Raw genomic sequence first — 23820 nt, 5'->3', positions numbered from 1 at the left:
TTAGTAGGCTTAGAGTAAGACCTGATGCATACATACCCGTGCCTCTCTGAGGTGATTTAACCTCTCATGGCTCATCTCCCTGTTTGCTGCAATGTCTTCAGCAGCTGTACAATAGAGAAGAAGGCGAGACATGAAAGCACGATGGATACCAGTATTGGCTGCCTACTGCATTCTATATAATTGAATGCTGCTGGGCCAGTATACTTACACGCCTAAGGGGTATCATACTCCCATCAGCTAAGGAGGTCCTTCTTGCACCATTTCAGGGCACTACAGTGGTAATAACAATTCTCTCCAGTGTGTGGGATGTTCCAAGTCTCAGTCTTATACTGAAACTGAGTATAGTCCACTTCCTGCATCCTATTGCTGTAGTGCTTCATGAGGAGTGCCTCAAAAGTTCTGAACACCTCAACACCTCACCTTTATGCTCTAAATTTAGCACCATCATCTCCATCACCAGCCTTGCCTGCAGAAGTCAAGGGCAACAACTGAATGTCTGAATCTGTGCCAAATTCAAATTTCGCAATAAACAACCATTAGACAAAAATCCACAACCATGCCGACTGTGTTTGCATGATGGAAAGCAGAGAGATCAATTTTTAGACAATGAGGCAGAGAATTCAACAAACAGCAATGATGGTATGAAATCTGGCAGTAATAATTGCCATGTGTGATGCTCAACCTAGTCACACTTTTCTCATTGGTAAACACTGACATGCTTAATGCCTTGCATTGTAAGCCTTGGTACTTGGATAGTTAAATAGGATGACTTGAGATAATTTGTTGGAAGCTGCACATTGTAAAAGGTTTGTTTTACAAGGTGGGAATCAAACCTATAGAATAAAAAATGCATACATTTCAAGCCAGGTTATGATTCATCATTGCTACAGGAGAACTTCCTCTCAGCCATGGTCATTACAGATATACACTTAGTATGAATGGAGATATACTTCATATAGGAGCGTATGTGTGTGACTTCAAGAACTCTTGTGAAATGCATTCCCATGTAAGAGGCACTATTACACTTTGTAATTATACTTCATATTAACAGATTTTCATGAGGTGAGTAATACAAGATGGGGTGGCAAAAGCCAGGGAACCTCTTTTGCCTAGGCTTATATTGGCCCTAGGGCTTATAGCCTAGTACTTACCTATGAACCTATGAACCTATGAACATATGAACATATTTCAAAACATATACTGTCCTAAACACATAATTGGGCTATATGAGGAGTCAAGATGATTTTAACAAATCCAGTAACAAACCTTGAGCTGGAAACTGGTACAAACCCCCAAATAAACCCCACCAAAACCAAAAAAGCAAGGCCCAACAGCCCCAAAAATCTCAGAAATCAAATTTAATCAAAACACGAAACACAGTCAAAATGAATAAAATAACTTGTAAACAGAAATAACATTGGACCTTTATAGTTAGAGATTTTGTCATTACATCATTGACTTCTTCAGACCTGTGAATGAACAAACTTTAGTTTGCATTAAAATATGTGAATGAAATCAGCTGCTATACACACTCCCTCCAAGAACCAATCATTAAACACAGTTAATTTAAAGGTATATACCCTTTGTGGTTATGCACATCTTACCTAGCCACCAAAACATAAAAAAAAAAAACTGAATTAAATATACAAATCATGAAGTTATAAAATAAAATATATCAATGGAGTAATCTGAAAAAATGATTAAATACTTAAATGCATTTTTTATTATGTTTTGGTGGCTAGGTATGATGTGCATAATGACAAAGGGTATATACCTTTAAATTAATTTTGTTTAATGATTGGTTCTTGGAGAGGGGTGTGTGTATACCAGCTGATTTCACTCACATATTTTAACACCAACTAGAGTTTGTTCATTCACAACTCTGAAGAAGTCAATAACGTAATGACGAAAGCGCTTAACTGTGAAGGTTGCTTTTATTTGCTTTTTATGAGTTATTTTATTCATTTTGAGTGTTTTTCATGTTTTGATTAAATTTGATTCTTGAAATTTTTTTGGGCTGTTGAACCTTGCTTCTTTGGTTCTGGTGGATGATTTTAACAAAACTATTGTGCCAATCATAGATATGCAAGTAGATTTTTCAGTAATTATCATAATTGTCATGCTTAAAAAATTGCACAGACAATCAAATGGGTTTCATAATTAAGTCATTAATGAAATATACTATCTAGGAAACTGTCATTATCAAAGTATTACTGAGACGTTTTTTGCAATCAATTTACTTATGATAGCCATTTGTATGTAGTGTTAACTTCCTAATAAAATTGTTCTTAGAAATTGTAAAAACAAGTATTATTTGGATTTGAACCATAGGTCACCTGCATTCCATCTCTAAAGCCACTCCAATTACACCTTGTAGCACAGAGACAGATACATAGCAGGTGGATATGCTCCACTCAGTGTCCAAAGTGTTGACATCCATGTATCACTTTAAGCCTGTTTGCACTACAGAAGATTTCCCAAATAAAATGTTTCACTTTTATCCTTAAGCATGTAACATGATTGTGAGCCGCTCAGCAGCCAGCAACTACAGAAGGCAAGAAACAGAAAGAAAAACAACATATAAAGTTGTGATGAATGCAAGTCATAAATTTTGAGTAATAATTTCAGCATACCCCTCACACAGTATGACTTTGAACCACAGATCAACTTTTGTTAGGGGTCCAAAGTCACTGCATCTAAAGCCTGTCCCATAAAGAGAGGTATATATAAGGTGCACATCACTCACTGATTACAAATATCACACAACAGTTCCAGTACTGTTTGCACTTATGAGTAATATGGGAATACAAATTTTCCCTTTTTCCTTTACCTGTGAGACCTGTTTGTATTCTGCCAAGCAACAAGCAAATTGGAAAGACAAAACACACACTCACACACACACACACACACACACACACACACACACACACATATATATATATATATATATATATATATATATATATATACATACACACATACATATATATGGGTCTACTTCTGTTTATTAAAAAATCCTTTTCCAAAAACAGAAAGCCGAACCCACTTTAGTGAAAGTGCACTTAAATGAAAGTGCACTTTCACGAACACTGATTAAATGACGCATGGCATAGTGGGGATAAGGAAATATATCCTTTTCCCCACTGTACTGCATTCTCAGAGTTAGTATATATAAGTAGCGGGGGTACGGGGGTGCAGGGGGGCTTGCACCCTGCAAAAATGTGTTTTCAGTGTGTTTTTTTTTTTTTTTTTAATTTGCTGAATCAGTGTTCACAAATGTGCACTTTTGTTTAAGTGCACTTTCCCTAAAGTGGATTCAGCTTTCTGTTTTTTTGAAAAAGTGATTTTTCAATAAAACAATTTATATTCCACACAACAAAATGCAAGGACAAACATGACTTGTAGTTCCATTTTTCATCATCAGTTTTACAATTAAAAGAAACATGCTGCGTTTTCACATCTGATGCAGACATTACAAGCAACATGTGGTTTGACACATCATCAGTATATTTATGTAGTGTCAGTGTTTCAGAAAGGGGACATATAGACAATGACAGCAAGTCATACTTGGCAGACTGCATACAACTAGTCAGGACACACAGTATACCATGAAGGAGTAACTCTTATTGTGACGAGGTATGATTGTGAGAGTTTATGCATGTATGTCACACATCTGTCCACGGTACTCATGTTAATCCTTCTATGTTATAATACTGCACAACCAAACATATTACTGTATAATTTTACTATATACACATTTATGATTATCCAGTCTATACACCTTTGCCACATCCAGGTATGATGGGAAGGATTTCTGCTGTTGTACCATTAATCAATTGCTCTGCTATGATATCAAAAATACAACTATTTATTTCAGTATAGCCATATTGCATGTAATTAAAATAGTTAGTAGGCTTAGAGTAAGACCTGATGCATACATACCCATGCCTCTCTGAGGTGATTTAACCTCTCATGGCTCATCTCCCTGTTTACTGCAATGTCTTCAGCAGCTGTACAATAGAGAAGAAGGCGAGACATGAAAGCACGATGGATACCAGTCTTGGCTGCCTACTGCATTCTATATAATTGAATGCTGCTGGGCCAGTATACTTACACGCCTGAGGGTTATCATCCTCCCATCAGCTAAGGATGTCCTTCTTGCATCATTTCAGGGCACTACAGTGGTAATAACAATTCTCTCTGGTGTGTGGGATGTTCCAAGTCTCAGTCTTATACTGAAACTGAGTATAGTCCACTTCCTGTAACCTATTGCTGTAGTGCTTCATAAGGAGTGCCTCAAAAGTGCTTAACACCTGAACACCTCACCTTTATGCTCTAAATTTAGCACCATCATCTCCATCACCAGCCTTGCCTGCAGAAGTCAAGGGCAACAACTGAATGTCTGAATCTGTGCCAAATTCAAATCTCGCAATAAACAACCAGTACACAAAAACCCACAACCATGCCGACTGTGTTTGCATGATGGAAAGCAGAGAATTCAATTTTTAGACAATGAGGTAGAGAATTCAACAAACAGCAATGATGGTATGAAATATGGCAGTAATAATTGCCATGTGTGATGCTCAACCTAGTCACACTTTTCTCATTGGTAAACACTGACATGCTTAATGCCTTGCATTGTAAGCCTTGGTACTTGTATGGTTAAATAGGATGACTTGAGATAATTTGTTGGAAGCTGCACATTGTAAAAAGTTTGTTTTACAAGGTGGGAATCAAACCTATAGAATAAAAAATGCATACATTTCAAGCCAGGTTATGATTCATCATTGCTACAGGAGAACTTCCTCTCAGCCATGGTCATTACAGATATACACTCAGTATGAATGGAGATATACTTCATATAGGAGCATATGTGTGTGACTTCAAGAACTCCTGTGAAATGCATTCACATGTAAGAGGCACTATTACACTTTGTAATTATACTTCAAATGAATAGATTTTTATGAGCTGAGTAATACAAGATGGGGTGGCAAAAGCCAGGGAACCTCTTTTGCCTAGGCTTATATTGGCCCTAGGGCTTATAGCCTATTACTTACCTATGAACCTATGAACATATGAACATATTTCAAAACATATACTGTCCTAAACACATAATTGAGCTATATGAGGAGTCAAGATGATTTTAACAAATCCAGTAACAAACCTTGAGCTGGAAACTGGTACAGACCCCCAAATAAACCCCACCAAAACCAAAAAAGCAAGGCCCAACAGCCCCAAAAATTTCAGAAATCAAATTTAATCAAAACACGAAAAACAGTCAAAATGCATAAAATAACTTGTAAACAGAAATAACATTGGACCTTTATAGTTAGAGATTTTGTCATTACATCATTGACTTCTTCAGACCTGTGAATGAACAAACTCTAATTTGCATTAAAATATGTGAATGAAATCAGCTGCTATACACACTCCCTCCAAGAACCAATCATTAAACACAGTTAATTTAAAGGTATATACCTTTTGAGGTTATGCACATCATACCTAGCCACCAAAACATTTAAAAAAAACTGAATTAAATATACAAATCATGAAGTTATAAAATGAAATACATCAATGGAGTAATTTGAAAAATTATTAAATACTTAAATGCATTTTTTATTATGTTTTGGTGGCTAGGTACAATGTGCATAACCACAAAGGGTATATACCTTTAAATTAATTTTGTTTAATGATTGGTTCTTGGAGAGGGGTGTGTGTATACCAGCTGATTTCACTCACATATTTTAACACCAACTAGTGTTTGTTCATTCACAACTCTGAAGAAGTCAATAACGTAATGACGAAAGCGCTTAACTGTGAAGGTTGTTTTTATTTGCTTTTCATGAGTTATTTTATTCATTTTGAGTGTTTTCATGTTTTGATTAAATTTGATTCCTGAATTTTTTTGGGCTGTTGAACCTTGCTTCTTTGGTTTTGGTGGATGATTTTAACAAAACTATTGTGCCAATCATAGATATGCAAATAGATTTTTCAGTAATTATCATAATTGTCATGCTTAAAAAATTGCACAGACAATCAAATGGGTTTCATAATTAAGTCATTAATGAGATATACTATCTAAAAAACTGTCATTATCAAAGTATTACTGAGACCTTTTTGCAATCAATTTACTTATGATAGCCATTTGTATGTAGTGTTACCTTCCTAATAAAATTGTTCTTAGAAATTGTAAAAACAAGTATTATTTGGATTTGAACCATAGATCACCTGCATTCCGTCTCTAAAGCCACTCCAATTACACCTTGTAGCACAGAGACAGGTACATAGCAGGTGGATGTGCTCCACTCAGTGTCCAAAGTGCTGACATCCATGTATCACTTTAAGCCTGTTTGCACTACAGAAGATTTCCCAAATAAAATTTTTCACTTTTATCCTTAAGCATGTAACATGATTGTGAGCTGCTCAGCAGTGAGCAACTGCAGAAGGCAAGAAACAGAAAGAAAAACAACATATAAAGTTGTGATGAATGCAAGTCATAAATTTTGAGTAATAATTTCAGCATTCCCCTCTCGCAGTATGACTTTGAACCGCAGATCAACTTTTGTTATGGGTCCAAAGTCAATGCATCTACAGCCTGTGCCATAAAGAAAGGTATATATTAGGTGCACATCACTCACTGATTACAAATACCACACAACAGTTCCAGTACTGTTTGCACTTATGAATAATATGGGAATGCAAATTTTCCCTTTTTCCTTTACCTGTGAGACCTGTTTGTATTCTGCCAAGCAACAAGCAAATTGGAAAGGCAAAACACACACTCACAGAGACACACACACACACACACACACATATATATATATATATATATATATATATATATATATATGTATAGATATATATATATATATATATATATATATATATATATATATATATATATATATATATATATATGGGTCTACCAAAAAACAGAAAGCCAAACCCACTTTAGTGAAAGTGCACTTAAATGAAAGTGCACTTTCACGAACACTGACTAAAGGACGCATGGCATAGTGGGGATAAGGAAATATATCATTTTCCCCACTGTAGTGCATTCTCAGAGTTAGTATATATAAGTAGCAGGGGTATGGGGGTGCAGGGGGACTTGCACCCTGCAGAAATGTGCTTTTAGTGTGTTTTTGTGGGTTTTTTTCCAATTAGGTGAATCAATGTTCACAAAAGTGCACTTTTGTTTAAGTGCACTTTCCCTAAAGTGGGTTCAGCATTCTGTTTTTTTGAAAAAGTGATTTTTCGATGAAACAATGTATGTTCCACACAACAAAATGCAAGGACAAACATGACTTGTAGTTCCATTTTTCATCATCAGTTTTACAATTAAAAGGAACATGCTGCGTTTTCACATCTGATGCAAACATTACAAGCAACATGTGGGTTGACACATCATTAGTATATTTATGTAGTGTCAATGTTTCAGAAAGGGGACATATAGACAATGACAGCAAGTCATACTTGGCAGACTGCATACAACTAGTCAGGACACACAGTATACCATGAAGGAGTAATTCTTATTGTGAAGAGGTACGATTGTGAGAGTTTATGCATGTATGTCACACATCTGTCCACAGTACTTATGTTACTCCTTCTGTGTTATAATACTGCACAACCAGACATATGATGCAACCTTCTTTGCTAATAATATTATTAATGAAGACAGTTGACTAGATAACAACACTTTTAAGACCTCAACTCACATGAACTACCGGTAAGATATGAACTATTTATCACACATTTCAGCATATGCAGTTCATATACAACATGTTATTCTTCTATAGTTTTTGTATATCCAGTTAAAAATAAAAATATTTGCAAAATGGATTTAAACCTGGCATCATCTGTCCTGTTTCTTTAAACTCATTTAATTTATACTGTGTGTTACAGTGATACTTAGGTGAGATGTAGAATTTCTTCCCTTACTGGTGTTCAGAGTACTGTAGCAAAGCGCACCTGTGCCACTCTAAAATGCACTTCTGATGGCATTCAAAAAATAATTTCTCAGTTTATACTTTGGGCAGTGAACTCTCATTCACTGCCATGAAATGCTGCCAGTCCAAAGTATGCTTTGCCAAAATACTTGCAAATGATGAACACAATAAAAGAAAAGAATTGTCACTAGTGGCAGATATCAGGGAATAATAATGAAAATGCAGGATTTTGAGGTTTCCTTGCTCTGTGTGTGTTATAACCTGATCATATGCTCAGGCTCTATCAAACAGCACACTACCTATTTGAACCTTGAATTCAGCTCAGTAACAAGATACACTCAGTTGTATTTCTTATCCCACTTTGCCACCAACACAGGCTTAGAGTAGTAATCAGAAAATGTACATACCATGCAGATCTGGCTTAGAAAGATATCAGAATACAGGTCCACCAGATGAAAGGTCAGAAAATGTTGCTTACTCATTTGCTTGAACATGTATAAATGAATCTGATGTTGACAACAAAAATAAACTAATAACAGGCTACACAATATTAATGCCAGCTATTTATCCTCTTTATTTTCTAAGCATCTTTCCCTTCTCTCAGCTTAATTAACAGAAATGCAATGTCACTGGCATTTCTTTGCATCTTTGCTCTAATGTGTAATAGAGCTGATTAGCATTACAGAATAATATTTAAGCAGATGATGGAAAGTGTGCTATTATTAAAAGAAAATCAATTTTTATAGAGAAGAGACTCTTCAACATTGCTTGTTGCTATAGTCATAGTAATCAGTAATACTTGTAGGCTATTAGCAGCTCACAATTTTCATCCCTCTTCCCTGCAGTCCTAAGACATGTGCATACAGTAGTGTAGCTACTTAAACAATTTTAAGCTCCTCTACACCTAGTGAGATTTTTGGCATTCAGGAATGTTAATGATTTAACACCTAATTTGCATATTCACAGTGCTCATAGGGCTGAATCTACACTCCATGACGGTAATGGTGTAGCTTTGGAAGTGGCAGGAGACAAGATTGATTTGACAGAGACAGATCATTACTGGTATTGACTTGGAAGAGATTTTTCTACAAATGACTGCTTTCCTTCGTACGGTATTGTTTATCTTCTTCATAACCTGATTACATTTTTATATTTGGAATGTTTTTCAATATGCAATAGCATTTTTTTATCTGTATGCATTTTTTGCATTCATTGTTAGTATACTGCAGATAAATCAGTTATTGCTGTCATTTCAAAGTTTGTCAAGGAATGGTATGGTTACATCACAGTATTGTGTTACCATTTGCTCTTGAAATTTCACCAGTTACTGCAGACAAGTGTATTGTCTTTATTATCAACTTCAAGGGGTTGGATATGTGTAGCTAACAGAGGTGTTAGGCTTCTCAAATGTCTCATGGCAACCTCCATAACAGTGGAGAGACCAAGGAAAATAGTTTTGCCATTTGTACTTCAAGTTTTTGCCTATTTATTGATAATCCTGTTATCCAGTAGTCAGTTACACAACTGATGTCCTCATTAGAGGAAATGTTAACAGAATGAATGTAATGCTAATGTATTGAATTTTTGGGGGGAAGGGTCACCCTTAGCTTGTACGTAGTCTGAAATGAGCATTGTGTGTTCAACTGTTTTGTGATGAGAATTAATACACAGATTTGAGGTGAATGATTTCTTTATGTGCTACAAATGTGTTTTGTCTTTTTGTTTTTCACGTCAACAGGATTATGGCACCTGACCATCTGTTCCACACAAGCCACCATTCAGTGATGTAGTGAATGAGATCATCATCAAAGCCTTATGCCACCATAGATCCTTCCTGCTTGACAGAGGCAAAGATGATATGTCTGCCAGAAAAAGCTTAATGCAGCAGATGGTCACTGTCATAAATACAGTGGGTGGCCGTAAAGGAAATTATAATCAGGTGTGACACTGTTCCACTGATATGATTACAGAGACATACAGAAGAGCAGCTGGGCTAGCACTAGAACAGATGGCTACAGGAGGCGGTCATGCTACTGAACCACCACTCACTGAAATGGAGCAGTTCCTGTCCACAGTTAGCGATCCCGACAGCTCAGCAGAGAGTTCACACAAACTCCTTGATGCTGGTGCTGATGTGGATGACAGGTCAAGTGTGTTGCAAAAAGAACTTGCAAGTGTGCTAAATGTAAGTCATTTACTGCCGTTCCAGATATCTTTTTATGTTAACACTTGTATACTTCTGATATATCTGGAAATAGTGAGATGTGTGACTTAAAAGGGACAGAGTCCAACTAAGATTGTGTTGTGAAGGTAGGGGGAATAGTCAGTCTGACTGATTCTGAAATATTTCTTAAGGGGGAAATAGGCAGAGCATTATTCCCTTCTCCTTGTGTCATTTGCATTTTTGCTTATTAGTCTTCTTTCCACTGCCTTCCTCTTTTTCCAGGGACGTCAGAGTTACCATCTGAAAGGCCATCTTCACGTAGTAAGCACAAACTTTCTTTGATTAGTAATACCCATTACTTAGATGTAAGTCTGAGGAGAGAGTAAGTATTGTATTCCTTTAGCATCTGAAATTGTTTAACATGAGTGTATAGACAGCAGTTTGGATTCTTCCAGTCATTATGTCTCTTATTCTTGTGTTTGTTGCTTGTCATCACAGGTGATCCTGACAATGGCATTGCAGAAGTCATAACAGTTGATGTCACAGTTTCAGTAGGCACTGGTGATAATGGTGGCTATATAAGGGGCACAGACGGGGGTGCAAAGGTTCAGTCTGATTCTGAGATTTTGGTTCACACATCTTGTGGCTTTATTTTAGACATAGTCAGTATGCCTGTGCATGCCCATTTCAATGACCACTCAGATATTGGATAGGATGATGATGACACAGTTGATAAGGGTAGTGTGGTTACTCCAGTTACAGACCTGGATGAAATTGTCCATAGTCATCATGTGGGCATGGTACCACACAGCAGAGTTGCTCAGTGGAGGCCTATGGTCCAGTCTCCTCCTGATGCTGGTGTGTCATTTCATACCACCAGAAGTTTGTATAGGGCCATAAAGAAGGCACAGGCATGTTCCACTAGGGCCTCAGAAGAGATAATGCAAGTATTAAACATGGCACATTCTGATGTGAGTGACTGTATCAGCCGTGCGGGGGACTCACTGGATAGGTTGAGTAGCACACTGGCTTGGGCAGTGTCTGTGATGGAACATCTGCTGGGGACAGTTGATATCCACTTGTCTATAGAGCCACAACATTCACTGGTGTTAGCTGATGTGGCCATGCCAGATCCTGCTCCCATAGTGGAATTAATCTTACTGCTCCATCAGTGATTGAGTAGATGTGGTAGGCCATGGGGTCATGTTCCCGAATGTAGCCATGAAGACAATTCCAGTGCATAATGTGCATCACCCAGTATATAGCCTTGTGGAACATCACTCCTAGCAAACCTTGTGTGAAGCTGAGAGGTGTGCTATATGTGTGAGTCATGGCAATAGCCTGGGTTGCCTGCACGCAGACTGAGTATGATCCCTCGGATGTTACAGGCAACCTAGCAGTTGACTGAGTGAAACCTTTCCTCGATGTATGTCCTTCCCTGTTGACCAGGTGGGGCTTTTTAGTCTATGTGAGTGCAGTCTGTGACCCCCAAAACTTCAGAGAAAGGTGCTATGGCATACAATTCTTGCATTGGTTTTGGTCTTTTCTCTGGTGTGCATAGAAAATAGTTGTACTACCTTGCATCTTCTAGCATAGCATTAAGACATTAGTGCCATGAGGCTGAGTGAGGCCTGTGATACCCTAGTATATCCCCTGTGGGTCTCTGGAATGAGCCAGTAGCTAATATCCTTAATGCTACACATACCTTAGTTTCTACTCATATAAGTTCTTCTTGATTTCTCCTAGTTCTGAGGTGGTGGCAGAAGAGGTTGCAGAGTTCCTGTAGTGCTTTTCTATCAGTGCTGTATCACTCTAATATTTCAGTGTTACGCAGTTCATGATATATGTCTTAATATCCTTATTCACCTTCGCCACAGTCTATCAGCAGCAGCAGCAGCATAGATATGAGCCTGTTGCACGCACACATGCAACAGAACAGAAGCAGCATCCCCTATCATTGCTTTTATTTTCTAAGTCTGATGTTGGCTGTATTACAATAGATTTTGGAGTTCATAGGAAAGAGCTACTCCAAGTGTACATGATTATTTTATAACTTCCTGAATGCCATCTTAGATTGGTTAATTAGCATGTAATTTAGCTGCTTATGCTTTCATTAGCATTCTCTGCTGTTTACCTTTGTTTTGCAGCAGTAGACAGTGTGTTTAATAAATACAAAATAGGTCACTATCATGTGTACATCATGGTGTGATGTACACACGGTAGCAGTGCAAAGTTTAGACATACATGAATCCAGCCCATATATAAGAATTTTAACAAACTGATGGCCATTTAATCACCATGGATAATCAGGTGGAGTTTATATTCATATATGTTGTTTTGATTTATTGTAATAATATACAGTTCTGTACTGCTTGATCTATACGGGTTGACTTACCTGGACAGTACATATCTTTTGTCAGAGCCCAGTGCCAATTAAAACCATATACACATTATTAGATGCATAACCCGTTAACAACTTGTATTGCAAATACCATGTTCAAGTATTACACATATTCAAATTCCATTACCAGCTGGCTCCATGTGGGGTAGCATCCAGTACCACTCCCCAGCCCTGGGTTTCATTCCGACAGCCTCCATTTACCTATTATATGTTTCTGAGCAAGTCATTTAAACAGGCATTGCTCTTGGGTCTTCCTTGATAAGTGATTGTGTGTCCAGTGGGTTACATTGTTAACAATGTGTTCTGTAAGACTGAATTTCCTTCCTTAATGATGATGTTTTATTGTTATACTTTCATTGTAGCATCTTTCAGCAAGTGCATTTTTAGTCCATGTGAGTACATATCTGGAACTGTTTATTTTTTCTTCTGTCATTGTTAAATGCAATGTTAGCTAATGAGTATAGCTGCTTTTCTTAAAAAATAATACTTATCTGGTAAATATACTCTGTTCAGCTTAAATGGAAAGTATAGCCCCTTGCCTAGTATTTATTTCACTTTTAGTTCATACTGCTGTTAATTAGATACCAACTTCTGCAATGACAGAGGTGTTTCATACATTGACATTTTGAATATGATTTGAAAGGGCTTATGGTCTGTTTCCACATGAGCTTCTTTGCTACAGATATGTTCATGACCGTTCTCACATCTGTACAGTATTTCTAATCTTGTCCAATAGGTAACTGGTCTATTCTTTTGTAAGATACTAGAACTTACATCATTCTGACTAAAATCTGCTTATAAACCAAGTGACATTATATTATAACATTATAGCACTGTAATATTGGGTGGAGTATCTGTAATTAGACTTTTGCCTAATCCAAAATTCTTCTTCTGCTCATAACACCACTGCCAGGCTTCATCTTGGTATCACACTTTTCTTAGAGGCATAGTTATCTCAGACATATTAGATGCAAATGTTTCAGGATTCTGCACCACTCTTCGAAGTCAGTAATGCCTGATTGTCTTCTAGCCTTGGCATTACACAACTGCATTTACTTTTTCTGACTCACATTTTGTCCCTCTGATGTTAAAAGTGATATATGTAATTCATACTTGTCAATCTGATTTTTTAATGTGCTGTTTTTAGACTTGAAATCCTGCTGGCTAAGTAGCTGTATCAGTCTCTTCATACCCTTCTGGTATCTGATTCCATACTAACAGATAACTGAATATACTAGCAACATCTACCAAGACTTAACAAACATGTTGATAACTCATTGGAATGTCTTTGGTGCTGATGAAATACCAGCTAGAAAACTAAGGAATCTATATAATCTTAATTGTTGTTGGTCTTTCGGATTTTTCCCGGTTAGGGTCGCCATAGTGGAACTCCGATCCGCTAATGATTGGCAGTAGATTTTTACAGTGCCGAGTTGCCAGCTCGACATCCAACCTTCAATGAAGGCACTCCCATTCACGCATGTCTTTTTGGAATTCTATTCGACTGCGGGGAGGACATGCAGACTCCACACAGAAGGCACTCCCCGCCCTCCAGCCGAGAATTGAACAGGAGAACCTCTTGCTGTGAGGCAACAACACTACTGCTGCACCACCATGGATCATAATCTATATCATCTTAATGATGTATTAAATGTACAGAGTTTGGAGTTTTATCTAGATTTATCTAGCAGAAACTCTTGTTTGCATCAAGTACTGAAAATAACTTAGCATTTGGCATTCTTGAGGTCACTTCTTCAATTAAAAGCAATTATAAATACATGTTAAGCTATTGCATTCTGAATAAAACATTCTCCCTGGGATTTCTAGATTAGTAACGTTGGCATAATGCTCTGCAATGTAATTTCCAAGGAGTATGAATCAAGGTTACTGCATCAGGTTTTATTTAAACATAATATTATCCTAGCTAACTTTTAAATCTGTAAAATGAATCTGGACCTTAGCAAACTCTCCTTTTCTAGCTCTTATTCTGCGGGTCTTATTAAATGAAGGACAATGCCTTCTTCCATTTCTATAGCCACACTAATGCATGAGGCATGAACTGCAACCACATGAACACTTGTCTGCTCTTTGTTTTACATTTCCACATGGCTTTCTTTTTCTTACATTTCTTAATTTTGTAACACATCCTGACTTTAGTTAGTATTTTTGTGTTACTGCTTGACTCACATATATTACAACCATCTTTTTTCAGTCAGTTCTTTTAACTGTCTGCTAGGAATTTCAATTGTTCAGAAGACATAAAAAGGAATGTACCTAAGGAAGCTTATACTTATTCAGCAACTGGTTTGTAGGAACTTATGCACAAAAGTGGAGCTTTTGCTGAAGAAGAGATGCAATATAATTCCCAACAGCAGAAGAGATGGATATAACATCTGGTTGAGTCTTCTGTCTGCATCTGATGAAGTACTTTAAACGAAAACGTATTTGTGGAGTTTGTTAAGAAACATTAATGTGGTTTGGTTCATTGGAATAAAGCTATTTTTATTTGCGTTGTGGCTGGACTTCCCTTCTTTGGGTACCTTGGACTTTTTACTGGTGATTTTTGGTACCTTGGTGTGCTTTTTTACATTTGTTCAGGAGACATCCAATGTAAACTTTAACTTTATTCAGGTGCCTTTAACAATGCACCACTAACTGTGCTAAACATATAATATAAATGACATAAAGTAAATCGAACCAATAAACTAGTCAGAGTAATAGTTAAAATAGCTAATAAAAATAAAGTAAGGAAGGAAAATACTTCTGAAATAGTATTATAACTGAAAAGAGATAACAAGAAAAAGTTGCATACTTGGATGAACTAAAGCCATGAAGTCTGCTGGATATGGATTAGGATTTAGGAGGAATAATAGTTGCTAAATTGAAAACAGAGATACACAGTTTTCTGAGTAATCTGATTTGCTATAATGAGGCATAAATGTGGGAATTCTGAAGAGAAAAAAGAAGAATTTTGAAATGGGCAAAAGTCTAATTACAGTTACTCCGATATTACAGTGCTATAAAGTCACCCCCTCTCACTTGTTGCTCTGACTCATCATTTGTATATTCAGTGCTTCAAACTCTATTTAACAGCATTTAGCTACTATATGTTATATTTAATCTTGCTGCCATATAGTTGATACTCTAAGCCCACACCTTACTCTCAGCCTATTTAACTATTACCCTTCATCATTCCCTCTCTACTGCAATACTGCATGTTCGCACATACACTCATTTTCTATGTCATCAACTGCACTCGTGTTTGTCTGCATATTTAAAATCAGTTCATTATTACTCACTGTAACCTATTATTTGTATAACTTGTGTACTATTTATTTTTTTGTATCACCTATCTGTAATTTAGTATTATGCATCATGGATGTTTGATTTTGTTTTGATTCTGTAGCTTTTCATGTTTGTTTGCTTGTTTGTTTTGGAGCTTTTCTCCCCAGGCCTCTACTGAAAATGGGCTCAGTCTGGCCCAGTAGACCTTCCAGTAAACAGATGAAAACAAATAAACAAATACATAAATAAATAATTTTTGTGGTGCATAAGTGAGACAGTAAGCACAATTAATACTTCAGCATATAAAACTGTTTTTGAAAACAAAATGCAAGAAGAAAATGGTTAAATGAGTTAACTAAATTCAAAGAAGTAAAGGGACATCCTGAAGTGATCAGACCTGAGTTGGGATTCATACATGAGGTGTGACTGCTTACCCAGCGCTAATATCTGGGAGGTCAGTTTGCAGAGCTGCTGACACTTAAGCAGACGTGCATTGCGTATTGTCTTTAAATCCCCACAGCCTTAGGCACTAATTAGTTGTCTATGAATCCCAACACTGGTATATTGTAAGCCAGGCCAAATAAACATGTCTTTGAAGATCAAATTAAGCTGTAGCAGGGTATATGAGCATAGCTTTACTCATGGTAGTTAGCAGTTAAATAGGGTGGCAAGCCCTCCCCATTGCACATGAAATAAGGGAAAATAGTGACCCCCTCACCCCCACCAAACTTCATTACTGTCCTGACTTCACTGTCAAACAACCTTGGCTATGAATGCAATACGCATTTTGATATGAACCTAAGCACTGATCACAAATCCAAAGTCATGTAATTCGGAATAAGACTAATTAAGCTGCAAGGGTGTGGTGGAGGTCAAACTTCCAATGGTGGGAGTTCAGGGAGCAAGCATTATGTTCTGTTATGCTCTGTTTCTAGCCCACAGTCAGTGTTAGAATATCCATTGTCAATTCATAAATGTGAAATTTCAAAGTTTTGTCCTTTGGCATATGTAATGTACAAGTATGTTACTGAAAGACATTTCATTAAGCAAGCTCTGTTTCCCTGAAGAAGAGTGATTCAGAAACTGGCATTCTTAAGCAATTATGTATTGAGATATAGGCTTCCTAGTGGGGAAGGGCACAGCCCCCCCCCCCAAAAAAAAAAAAAATCAGAGGGATATCCCACTTGATAAGGTGCTAACTCAATGAAACATTCTTATAATGAGCTGGGTACCTACTTATGCAATTGTTTTGTCTCTGCTTGGATTATAGATGTAAAATAACAAAGTTAATACTGCAAATATATACTGTATTGACCCAGTTGGAAATAAATAATCACATACTGATATGCAAGGAGCTGCATGAATTTGACTTGTTTTCATGGAATATTATTTTATGCTGTTGCTTCATATAGTATGAATGCATGATTTGAAATAATGCTAAAAGTAGTATGTCAATCATTGGTTGATCTGAGAGCATGAAGAGAAGTGGGACAAATAGTTTCATGCCTTTATAGTACTGCAAGGGGGACATGACAAGAGAGGCCACTGAGGATGAGTGCTTCTTTGTACACATATTGATACAGAGGATGTGGGAAGAATGAAAGAGGTGGCGAGGCATAGCTGAATATAGTTGAATATATACTAGTTGAATATATAGTAACACTGGAGACTAACACTAACACTGTAGACATGACCAATAGGAAAGGTGGAAAGAAAGATTTGGGGGTATATACAAGTCAATCCTTCTATGTGGCATACCTCATCACCAAGGGCTTTTCATCCAGAAAAAGGAGGTCATTGTCCCACTGTACTCATCCATCATTAGACCCATTGTAGAATACAATGCCTCATTTGGTATGTACCTCTCAAGACACCTGCAACAACTGGAAAGGCCACAGAAATACCTCACTAAAAGAATCACAGGCCTAAAGCAGATTCCCTATGCTGACTGCCTTAAAAAACTCCAGCTATACTCTGTCGCATATCGTCTAATCAGAGACGATCTCTGCTTAACATACAAGGCCATGTCAAACCCAGAGCTGTTGGACATGCTACACTTAAAGAAATTCCAATCCCTCAGAGCCACATGCTCCAGGGATCTAAACCTTGTCATCACAATAAACAAAACATACTGGAGGGATAGGTTCCTGACCCAGAGACTCCCAAGACTCTGGAATAGACTGCCCATACATGTGAAGCAGAGCACCTCTTTGGCCCTCTTCAAAAGGAACCTTGATGATTGGATGGGAGAAAGGAAATTTACCCCAGGGATCATGTAAGTCGCCCTGCTAGACAGGGGTCCAGGGAAGTAAATAGTGTGGGAAGAAATAGTCAGGGAATTGTTATGGCTAGGCTTGTATATGCCCTAGGGCCGATAGCCTAGAACCAACCTATGAACCTATGAAACTATATACAGCTACTCAGGACATGGCAAGGTGGGGATGCATGCAGAGCAGTTGTGTTCTCCTTGTACAACTACAGAACCATAGGTTTTACAGTGCTTTTATTTTTTGGAGATAATATATGATTTGCACATGAGTACTATATTACTTGTGCCTGCATGGATGCAGGCCATACTATGTACTTCTAAAAAGGGGCTAACTAGAAATATTTGCCATAGAACATAGAGTATAGAATCTAAAAAGCATGCATTGAAAATTATACATATAATTGTTGAATATAAAGCCGCCTTTCATGTATCTGTCCAGACACATGCACCAACTGGTATGCCAACAGAGATACCTTACTAAAAGGAATCAAGGCCAAAATGGCATGTCCTACATGGACCAACTCATAGCCCTCTCACTATAGGACCAACTCAAAGCCCTCTCACTATACTCTGTATCTGACAGAGCGCAATGAGGTGACCTGTGTCTGACCTACAATGCATCCTCCAACCTATTATTAATGGATTTTGCACAACAGCAAGTCAAATGGCATCAGAAATACTCATTCTAGGGAACTAAACCTCTTCTGCAACATAAACAAAATGGTTTAGAGGGACAGATATATTTCACATAGGATACCGAGGCTGTGTAACAGACTCCCCAACCACATAAAACAAAGCTAATCTCCATCCATTTTCAAGTTCAACTTGGCTCTATGGGTGGGAAACAGAAAATGTATCCCAGGACTGCCCCCTGTACTATTTATGGACTGAGGCAGCTCCGAAATACTTTATTCCATGCATGGGTCCCTTCAAATTATCTATGATATGATCCCAGTTATTCTCATTAGGGATAATATACAAATTATTTACCATGGGATGGGCAAGGCCATTGTATAACCAAATGGGATAGGTTATTTTGAGCACAATTATGGAAACTGACTAGGCTTCAAATGACCTGCAACAACAAATAGCTTAGTACTTACCTATGTACCTATGAGCTTATAATATATAGATAAACATACACGACAAACAGTGACATGTGATAAGTATACTACAGAAGTATAAAACGGGTAACAATGCACATAGTATTAAACAATCTGCAGATGTTCTAAGCATGAATTAAGTATGGTATAAATCAGTAAATAATGGAATTAATGTTACAGTACAAGATGTTAGCAAAACATCTGCATAGTGGGCATTTTAAAGAGAAAACATACATCAATAATGCTAATGATGAACACTACAGGGGGTTGTTATTTGGAATTGCCTTGGAAATGCCACCATATACTGGTATTCTGAAAAGATTTAAAAGTCACTGAAGTGGAATACTGTGTGAAAGTAGCTTGACACAGCTCTGAATGATCATTTTTCTACTAGCAGTTACAAGCTCATGCATATAATTGCTAACATAGAGTAATTTCAGAAGCATTTTCATTACTACTGTACTGTAATACTCATTCTAGAGGGGTTGCCACATGATATTATCATACTTACTGTGCTTCAGGTATAGTGATTTTACCCACAATTCATAAAGAATTTGCAGCATGGTAGAGTACTGCTGTCTCAGTGGTGTGCAATGGAGTTGGATAGCAACATAATGAACAATATCTAGGGTGGGAAACCAAACCCTCCCAGTTGATTCTTCAATAGAATCATTATGCACCTCATTTGACATTGATGGGGCAGCTATGATGCACAGGTAACCTTTAGGATAGACACAGTATTGCATTCATGCCTGGGGTTGTATTGGGTCCACATAGATCACTGACAGATGAGGGAGTTTGGAGAAGGCAGCATATTCTTCCGTTCACTACCAGGACAGTGTGGGAGACTACCCACTACCTGGACTGATGCTACAGAAGAGTGCTGCAATAATCATTAACAAAGCACATCCTGATCATTGACAGCATGGCCCCAAAAGAGTGTAGGGGTTTCAGTCACTGATATGACTCAATGGAGGGAAGCTGGTGGTTCCAATCACTGGCTGGTGAAGGCAGATGATGGGCTCTACCCACTGACAGGTGTAAAGATGGCTCTCAGAAAACCAATGGGTATCAGAAAGAGAGGCACAAGTACTGTTCACAGGCTGAGCATGTGTGTGTGTGAGGGCAGCTGGGGACTAACAGGCTTTGATGGATGCACTGGATGTCAGAAGTGGCTGTGAAAGAAGAAACATGCTTTAATCTCTACAGTGACAGGATGTAGGCTTGGTCTGGCAAACAGCGCTGGGTCAGAACAGGTTTCATGCATGGATTGTTAGTTGTGAGGCTAGTCATCAGACAGTTGGCAGATAAGCTATATTCCAGACCATTCTGATACATTCTGCCAGCCCATCCTACAACAGCTGGGATACATCCTATGTAACATTAGGGTACAGATGGTTGAAGATTAAGGTGGAGTGGGTTGCAAATCAAGAATCTACACAATACTTATTATGTCTGGCACATGTTTCCAATAACAGACTTAAAATGCCTAAGAGATTAAATAGTTCTAGACTTTGTTCTGAAATACAAAAGCAACGCATAACTTTAAATAAAAATAATCTCAGACAGCTGCAACTGTAACTCATCTCCTTCACAAGTTGAACAAAACCAAATACAATGAATTAAAGAAACTTAATTTTGAAGGTAGCTTGTGCTATGCAGCTTCCTGTCTATATATAAAACTTTAAATTAATGCACATCAAAAGCCCTATAACATATAATTCTGTAAAGTATGGAAAGGTGATATATAGGTCTTGCTTGTATATAGCACACTCATTGTTACATATGATGCTTCTGGGAAGTACTTCTGCTTATCTGATTGTCAGAATGCACTTCCCACATAGCTGCTTTTATCATACAGACTTGTATCTTTGCATAATACTGCAAACATAGTTAGTACAGTTAGAAAAGCACAACGCTATCGCACTTTAACTGTTACACTATATTTTAATACACTGAATGAAGTATCTGTGAAACTACACTATCAGATGACTCAAAACCATAGTCAGATCAGTGTTGGTAGTCAAATTTGAATCAGCTGTTAACAGTGCCGAGGGCAACAGATAACAAGGCATAGTCAATAAATAAAATAAATATCCAATTTTCTTTTCCTTCCAGCCATTTAAAATGAAATGTGCATGCCAGCATTTCAATTATAAAACTGAAAGGATTATTTCACTCTTTGAGATAAAACAGTCCACTCCCTTTAATATTTAAATCTAGAAATTCTTGAGACATCCCCAAAAATATCAGGCAATCCACATCCATGAATAACATTACAGTGAGACTGTGATCTATGCAGTATAAACTTTATTACTGTTTGATTTATCTATGTTCTGAAAAGCTATTTTCCTTTTAAATACTTGCATATGGCTTGTATAATATTTGTTTTTCTTTTCTGAACTGCAGTAGAGAAATGCTACATACTGGATTTAATACCATAGTTAGTTTAATGAGTTTTAAAAGTTATTATTTAAATATATCATTTGTAATGAACTTACCCCAGAGCATAAAGAAGATTGTCTTATCCATGTTTCTGTGCTTAGTCTGAGTGAAGAAGTGTAGTTTCAGATTAATAAGCATCACGTTTCAACATCACAATGTTGACATCAGGGGTCACGGTTTGCATACAGCTTGAGCACTTCAAGCCAGATGCAGTTCCTCATTCAGAGGCAGAATGACACTACTTGAGTAAATTCATTTACGAATGTATATAGCCAGCATGCACTAGTGTACAAAACTGACCGCCTAGACAATGTGACATGAACCACCTTCAAAAAAGACCAAGAGTTACCATTCCCTCAGCAATCAAGTGCACTAAATGTTTCTGGATGTTTTAACTGCTTGCTTTCTCATGTGTAGTGAAATGGAGACATTGCTTCCTTTTTGCTTGTAATTTTAATGCATCTGGCTCAACATAAGGATTAATTCAGCTGGTGTCCCATTCCAATGATGATGTCATTTATGTAAAATGTAATTTATTGCTGAGTACTTCAGATCTGGCTACATGAGCTTAGAGTATGTCCCCAAGTGTCACTTTCAACTTCTTTCTGTTTCCAAGTAAAGTATGCAAGAAATGCTAAAATATGTTTGGTAGGACAGTAACAGGTTAATACAGACTTTAGCAGCAGACTTACGAGACATGAATCATTACTCTATAGGATAATACAGTCAGGCTGAGCTTCTTAAAGCAGTAAATGTCCTGAAGTTTGCATGCATTTCTGCAGAATGGATGACTTAAAGTTGAAGTAGAGATTATTACTGAGATACATTGCATCTTTGTCACATGAGGAAAGACATTTTAGGATATGGTTTATTATGCAGCTATTTACTAGAAACTGTATGTTTCTTGATAAATTATGATAATTAGTCACAAGGCTCTAGCACTTAGATGGTTAGGGGTGGGGGTATATACAGTTCTCTTCCAGTCTATGCATTTACTCTAGTTTCCACTGCTGAAATGAACTGCTGCCAATAAAATGTCAGTCTAACAAAAATAAATAAATAAAGTATCAACAAAAGTAGAAGATTAATAGTAACATGTGCTCCGCTCCTATTACAGAGTATTTCAGGGTTTTGTTGCACATGTGGACAAGGAGTAGTTTGTTTGTGTCTTTCGGCTTTTCCCAGTTAGGGGTCGCCACAGCGGAACTCCGGTCCGCTAATGATTGGCAGTTGATTTTTATGTACCGGCTTGCCAGGCCTGACGCACAACCTTCAACAAAGATATGCCCATTCATGAATGTCTCCACGCAGAAGACGCTCTAGCTGAGAATCGAACCGGACAGCGTCTTACTGTGAGGCGACATGTGGACAAGGAGTAGATTGCTGTAAAATCCATTGCTTGGGAAGATGACCTCAGTTATCTAGTCAGTGAGCTCCTACAGCAGTGTTTAAAGTGCACAGTCCAGCACCATGGGAATGTAAGCAAGGGGAATGCACACTTTAAAATGTGGAATCTCTGCAACACACCTACATCAAATAGAGCATTGCATGCACAAAGGGCACACGTACACATACTTTTAACACAGGTATGTTTTATATAGCTATATATATGTACATATATATATATATATATATATATATATATATATATATATATATATATATATAGAAAGGGGTCATATGAAGTCACAAGACAAAACACACTGAACAGCTGAATTATTGAGTGCTTTCGTTCCTTTATTATTTAGAAGTTCATAGGAAAATAACAAGTGGTGTGTGTGTGTTTGTGTGTGTGTGTCTGTGTGTGTGTCTGTGTGCATGCGTGTGTTCATGTGTGTCTGTGTGCGTGTGTGTGTGTGTGTATGTGTATGTGTGTGTGTGTTTCTCTGTGCGTGTGTGTGTTTCTCTGTGCGTGTGTGTGTTTCTCTGTGCGTGTGTGTGTTTCTCTGTGCATGCGTGTGTGTGTGTGTGTCTGTGTGCGTGCGTGTGTGTGTGTGTGTGTGTGTGTGTGTGTGTGTGTGTGTGTGTGTGTGTGTGTGTGTGTGTGTGTATGTGTGCGTGTTGGGGGGGGTGTGGCGGGTGAAGCCACCGAGTTGGAGGGTTTTTTTGCTTTGCTGTTTGTTGTTTTGTCCTGGTGGTCGAGTAGTTCGTTTCCCAGGGTTTATTTTTATTGTTCTGGAAGTTCGATATAATGAAGATTCAATAAA

General features: G+C 37.5%; 1 protein-coding gene across 1 annotated transcript in view; it reads right to left on the bottom strand.

Moving 5' to 3' along the window:
* The window catches only part of LOC122812123 (adhesion G protein-coupled receptor E2-like), a 901467-nt gene extending 879521 nt beyond the window's left edge, over positions 1-21946 (bottom strand). The window contains exon 1 of the mRNA XM_044084412.1: positions 21670-21946. Coding sequence (XP_043940347.1) covers positions 21670-21751 — 82 coding nt within the window. The 5' untranslated portion in view covers positions 21752-21946. The remainder of the gene's footprint in view (positions 1-21669) is intronic.
* Between the last annotated feature and the right edge of the window lie 1874 nt (positions 21947-23820).

The sequence above is a fragment of the Protopterus annectens genome, chromosome 9.part0 (assembly GCF_019279795.1).
Source record: "Protopterus annectens isolate FY-2018-M chromosome 9.part0, PAN1.0, whole genome shotgun sequence".
NCBI lineage: Eukaryota > Metazoa > Chordata > Ceratodontiformes > Protopteridae > Protopterus > Protopterus annectens.
The sequence above is the reverse complement of the archived record's forward strand: the minus strand, read 5'-3'. Positions and strand labels throughout refer to the sequence as shown.